Source organism: Aplidium turbinatum, chromosome 4, assembly GCF_918807975.1.
Source record: "Aplidium turbinatum chromosome 4, kaAplTurb1.1, whole genome shotgun sequence".
NCBI classification, from domain to species: Eukaryota; Metazoa; Chordata; class Ascidiacea; order Aplousobranchia; family Polyclinidae; genus Aplidium; species Aplidium turbinatum.
In genome coordinates this window covers 31,758,996-31,765,384 of record NC_137475.1, presented here as the reverse complement: position 1 = coordinate 31,765,384, position 6,389 = coordinate 31,758,996, and the positions used below count along the sequence as shown (strand labels likewise).

At 41.7% G+C, this 6,389-nt stretch overlaps 2 protein-coding genes across 2 annotated transcripts; both read left to right on the top strand.

The window, feature by feature from the left end:
* Window positions 1-3,112: 3,112 nt before the first annotated feature.
* Window positions 3,113-5,125, top strand: LOC145769067 (uncharacterized). The gene has a single exon (XM_082580663.1). It carries the CDS (start codon window positions 3,113-3,115, stop codon window positions 5,123-5,125), a length of 2,013 nt encoding a protein of 670 aa, XP_082436789.1.
* On the top strand, window positions 5,126-5,614 carry LOC145769066 (uncharacterized). The gene has a single exon (XM_082580662.1). The coding sequence runs from the start codon at window positions 5,126-5,128 to the stop codon at window positions 5,612-5,614; it is 489 nt and encodes a 162-aa protein (XP_082436788.1).
* Window positions 5,615-6,389: the final 775 nt, after the last annotated feature.

Here is a 6,389-nt window from a genome sequence, read left to right as displayed (position 1 = left end):
CTTCCAAATAATAGTTTTGTGGCAATTCCATTGTTGCATCACGGAAAATGATGTACAATATTTGTAATGTTATATGAAGGCTACTGTTTTTACATTATAAACAGATGATCGACAACTAATGAGTGTGTTAAACATGAATTTACATAAAATCACTGATACCAATATTTTCACTGACTTTGAGCTCTTTATTTTTTTTTACAAGGCAAAGAACTTACTTGGTAGTAAAAGAAAAAAAGAACATAACACATTGCAAAAGACGTCAGTGCCGACACCTTTGAAGAAATTTACTGTAGCATTGTCTTCTAGCGATGAAGAGGATGACTGTTTTTGCATCATCTGCATGGACACATACAAAAACTCAGAACCTGGTGAAGTGGATTAAATGCTCCTTGAGTGAATTATGGGCCCATCAAGCATGCACAGAAGGTGGACTGATGTTTGTTTGCCCAAATTGCGATTCCGATGGCGAGCTCTGAGACTACTTCACGCATCCTAAATACGGTACTTTTTGGAGCACCTAAGTGTTTTCAAGCCTGGTGTAAACAACCACCATTTTCTTGTGTAGCTAAGTGACACTTTACTTTCTTTCAAGTTGGCCAGTTACTGTTTTTGGATATGTGTATAGACTATAGAGAATGGTTGTAACAAACGTGTAGCAATTCTTAAAGCAATTGCATAGCCGACATACTAACAGAATCAAAAAGCTAAAGGTCTCATTTTGTAGCACTAAGCTTTAAGCAGTTGCTGAGAAGTTTTAAAAGGGGTGCAGGAGAATTTAAAATTTATAACGTTTAAGACAAAAAGTGTTACTTTTACACTCGGTCTCCCCTACACACTTAGGAATATTTACTCTTATAATTAATCGGTCAAAAATCAGTCAAATGCAACTTGTTCTTCTGTGCAAGGAAATATTAAGTACTGCTGACAATCATGCTCAACTTTTTCATCCTCTTTTAAATGACTTGAAAACATTCGAGAGCGAAAGAATTGACATCGGTTTACCTGCAAAAGTAAAAGGCAGTGTGTTGTGTATCACCGGTAACAACCTTGCTGCAGATCCCTCTTATTTGCGAACACCTGCATCACATTACAGTTGCATCGAAAAATTGTCTTATACAGATGATAGTCACTTAAATGGTATAAAGCAAGCTTGTTTTTGACCAGCTGTCTCATTTTCATGTTTGCCACCCAGGCGTTCCACCTTGCATTGCTCATGATCTTTTTGAAGGTGTTGTCTCTTATGATGTGATGCTTTTTATCAATTATTTTATAAGGCTTGGTTGATTTACAGAAGAGTACTTGCGTGATAAAATAGAAAACTTTAAGTTTGATTCTATCACTTCACTGTCAGAAGCTTTACCAGTCAAAAAACTGTCTAAAAGGCTCACTAGGAATACAAGTCAGAACTGGTACTTTTTGCAATTCTTTCCATTGTTTGTGATCCACAAAATCGAAGACTTAAATAATGCTGTATGGAAGTCACTTTTGCTGCTTAGACAAACCGTAGAATTACTATGGGCTCCTCGTATAACATACGACCAAGCAGTGCAGGATTAAGGTGGATGCTATTGATGCTGCAGCATTAGGCCCATTCCTGAAATAGGCCCAGACGAAAACAGACGTGAATTTTCCGGACGCTGAACAGTTTTCCTTTGCTTAATTAACCCACAAATAATTCTTATTATGAAATTTGTAGTCCGACTTTCGCACGCCTAGGCACAGTGTTACGCCTAGGCACGTAAGATAAAGCAAGATTTTGGCATAAACTACTTATTTAAGATGAAAAATTATAACACTTTTCGAGCTGTTTCAGGGCCCTTTATTACTTCAGCCGCAGATAAGATGCACGGCTTTATTAACTCTTCCCCAATCGTGTATGCTTTTTTTGGTTTTAACTATTCGTAGAGAAACTAGATAGGATTCATGAAGAAAGGATTTTTCGGTAGTCGTCATCTTTTCATTTGCTTTTTTTAATCGTTCATATCAGAGAATATTCGTCCAAAATATTCAAGTGGCTTGCCTTCAAGATTGTTGTGCTTTGAATGAAAGTGACGAACAACTTTAGAAGATTTCATAACGTCATTTGGCAGAATTTGGAAGCACACCAAACATTAGGGCCGTGACGATTGTTCACTACCCGGAACTATTGTAAAACCAAGCTCCAAGTATTTTTATTGTATTGCCTGACAAATTCCCCTTTTCGTTTCTTACTTCCCTCTGTGACACTCAACTTATCTGCATATGCCCTTTTCGTAGTTTACATTTGCACCTACTGATACTTGGTTCATTTCCATTTTGAGAATTATTTGTTTCAGAAGTCTTAGTTTTTTCCTTCTTGTTAAAATACACTTGTTGGTTCGTTGATTCCATATTAATCCTTCTGTAGTTTAACAGGACAAGCTATTGCAGCATCTGAAAAGTGAAGAATGACCTTGTATTACAAAACTTTTTGAAAGCTAGACGCAGTTTATGACGAAACAATCATAAACGGCACAAAATCTAGGTCATCGGAAGGTTAACCTTTATTATTAAACAGTTCTGCTGTATCAACGAAGGAGAGATAGGCTATGCCAGTTTTAGCCTACTGCTGTGAATCGGCCAAGCGTAAAATGAGTTTTACAGGAAGTATCAACTTTGCAATGCTTATGATTCCAGATTAAAATTAGCTTGGCAGAAAGTAAGATACGGTACTTCGCGGACCGGCGGTTGAGAACCACTGAGTTAGGCTAAGCCTTAGGAATAGATTAGGTTAAGGCAGTAAGATTAGTACTCATTATGGTTGGGAAAAGAGTTAGCAATCATTATTGTTGAGTTCAATGTTGTTTCATTGCCGGTTCACAAGCTAACACCGTGCAAACAACTGCCGGTTCACAACAAAAAATGATGGAAACCAGTGTCAGTTTATAACAAAAAATGATGGAAAGCATTGGGGTTCACTTGGACGCTAGCGACTGCCTTAATTCTAAGACAATTGCTAATGTTTTTTTTTTGCACTGTGACGTAGGCTAAATATACGGCGTTGTGTTTATTGTAACGGAAGATTTCAAGTTAATGCGATAAATTTTACGGTTCCACAATTTACAAATTTAGCTGCGTTTTGTGCACGCTTGCTATGGCGTCTCAACTCAGTGGATGGGATAAAGCGAAAAAGAAAAGGAAAGAAGCAGCAGAACAAGAAAAGCTTCTGGCGAAAATTCCAAAACTGAGTTCATACTTTGGAATGCGAGCAGCTTCGTCTCAATTGCCTGCGTCGGATGCGATTGCGAATTCGAGCGCTCCTGAAGACCAGGCCAAGCAAGATGAACCTGATGAGGAAAGAGAGGATAAAGAGCGGGAAAGTTCAGCGGAGAGAGCAGAGGTGAAAGGAGACGCTATCACTGGCGAAGCACTGGCGCAAACGCTGGAGGATATCACCAATGATTTAGGACAGTGGGGTAAAATCAACGCTGACACTCGAGAATATTGGGCCAAGAAAGGTTCAAAACACTGCCAACACACTGAATCGATGTTTGAAGAGAGCGCCAGACAATACCTAGGTGAATCATTCCAACGTCGATGCACTAAGACCTTCTTCGTGCGTACGCATCCGCTCAATGGTGAAAAATCCTATAGACAATGGTTGTGCTACTCGCCTTCGACCGGGAAGGTGTTCTGCTTTGCATGCAAGTTGTTCGGTGGTAATGCTGTTCAAGCAACCAAGTTCGTATCCGGCGGTTTCGACAATTGGAGGTCAGGCGAATCCAGAATAAAAATGCATGAAAGCAGCGATGGTCATCGCAAGGCTATGTTGTCTTTTGCGAGCCGACAGAGGGAGGCCGGTCGTGTTGACTACCTAGCCGCTAAACAGGTCGAGGAAGAACGGTGTTACTGGCGCCAGATTGTAAAGCGGCTCATCGACGTTCTGATATTCCTAGCTAAGCGTGGCCTTGCTATAAGGGGCGCAGATGAGATCATAGGTTCCCCTCATAATGGTAACTACCTTGGCATCATTGAGTTGTTGGCGGAGTACGATACTCTGCTGGCTAGCCATATTAGAAAATATGCGAACCGCGGGAAAGGTCACATTTCTTATTTGTCATCCACAATTTGCGAGGAGCTGGTGCAGCTCATGGGACAAAAGGTGCAGGACACCATCCTGAAAGAAGCCAAGGCGAAGTATTTCTCTGTCTCGATTGACTCTACACCTGACGTATCACACCTCGACCAGCTAACGATTGTTATTCGATATGTTCTGCCGTTGGGTCCAGTTGAACGGTTCCTGACATTCTTGCCTATGATGAGACACACCGCTACGCACATGGCTAGCATACTTCTGAACTTTCTGAAGGAAAATGGCTTGGATGTTACTAACTGCAGAGGCCAGTCGTATGACAATGCGTCAAACATGTCAGGACGGTACAACGGTGTCCAGGCAATTGTGAAGCGAGAATGTAAATATGCTGCTTTTATTCCATGCTGCAACCACAGTTTAAACCTGGTAGGAGACCAGGCTGTTAATAGCTGCGCTGGCTGTACCAGGTTTTTTCATTTTGTCAATGGACTATACGTTTTCCTGTCTGAATCGACATATCGCTGGCAGAAACTGAAGAATCGCTGCACATTAACGCTCAAAGGTTTGTCTGGAACCCGATGGTGTGAACGTGCAGATGCTGTCAAAGCGCTAGTAGAAGGGTGGAAGAGCATTCAAGAAGTCCTGGATGAGCTTGCGGCAGATAAGGAGCAGAAGGCCGATACGAGAAACCAGGCCGACGGATTTTCGCGCAGGATGGACGAACTTGAGACAGCAGTTATGGCGACTGCCTGGAACGATATCCTATGCCGTCTCAACAGTACGAGCATTAGCCTCCAAGACCCTACAGTCAGTCTGAATACGGCAACTAGTTTATTGGCATCACTGGTCGACACGATTCAATTTGCACGGGACAGATTTGACGTGTATGAGCAGATGGCGATCGAAAAGGTTCCTCACGGCGAATACAAGGCTGAAGAACGTCGAGGCCGTAAGCGAAAGCGAATGTCTGATGAAGGAGCTGCAAACGAAGAAAACCTCACCCCTAGGGAAACATTCAAAACCCATATATATCTGGTCATGATCGACAGACTGTTAGCTGAACTGGAAAAGTGAATGAAGGCGTATGAGGATATATCTACAACATTCGGATTTATTTCGGAGCTAACGTCATTGAGCATAAAGCAGATCGAGAATAAAGCTCAAAATCTCGTTTCCTCGTATCCAGATGACTTGGAAGACACGCTGGTGGCTGAGCTCATACAGTTTGCTGCATTTATGCGCACCCAGAAATCGGTGAGTGTGAACGAGTCAGCAGAGCTTACCATGTACAAGCTTTTGTCGTCGTTGAACCTTTCTCAAACATTTCCAAACGTCGAGATTGCTTTGCGCATCTATCTGTGCTTGATGGTGTCTAATGCCTCCGGCGAGCGGAGCTTCTCAAAACTGGGAATAGTCAAAGGAGAGCTGCGGTCCTCGATGAGGGAGGAAAGGCTAAACATGCTGGCGCTTATGAGCATTGAACATGAGGTGCTGAGCAGCCTTGACTGCACTGACATGATCGAAGATTTCGCGCTTGCTAAGGCTCGAAAAACAGTAGTATAAGTAAGCAGCACTAGCGCAGCATTGACAATATGCCAACGTTAAGTTGATCTGGATTAGCCTTTTCTTCATTAACTCCGCTTTTCAGGCAATATTGGTATTGAATTGTGTTGGTGTTACATAGCCTGATGTTACTCTCGAGTTTTTACGATAACACGTCGTTATTATTGTTCATGTTCATTAAAATTTGGCTGACTGTGTCGAAAGCAATAAAGGCTCTTTGGTCGGTCTGATTACGCGTGTACGGTGGAGTCAGAGTGTCGAATGCATATGTACCAATGCCTAGAAAAAATAGGCCTGTTTTTGCGCTGCAGCATCAGGCCCAGTTTCGTCTTAATCCGGCCCTGCGACCAAGTGTCATATCTTTGTTGATTGAAAAATACGTTGATATGCGCTCTACACTTTTCCAAATGTACAACTTTGCCTAAAGCACCATTATTTAACTCATTATCCGTGGTTGACTTATCAACTTGGGCCCTTGATGCATTTATGGACACTTAGGTTTGAAGGAAAACACGCTTACTTCAAACGCAGTGTGCGATAATGTGGACATTTTATAAATGTTGCTGCAACAATGGCAAAATAACATCAAATGTACCAAGCGTATTTGCTGGAAACTGACTTATGCTGGAAACTTGAACCAGAGTTGCAGTTCTCTGATAATTCAGGATCATGCGGTTATTCCAGCGTCACCCTAAGTTCGTTAGAGAAATACCATGCTAATATCAAATAGATAATGTTATGTTTACCATGCTGATAGCAAATGGGTTATGTTTTG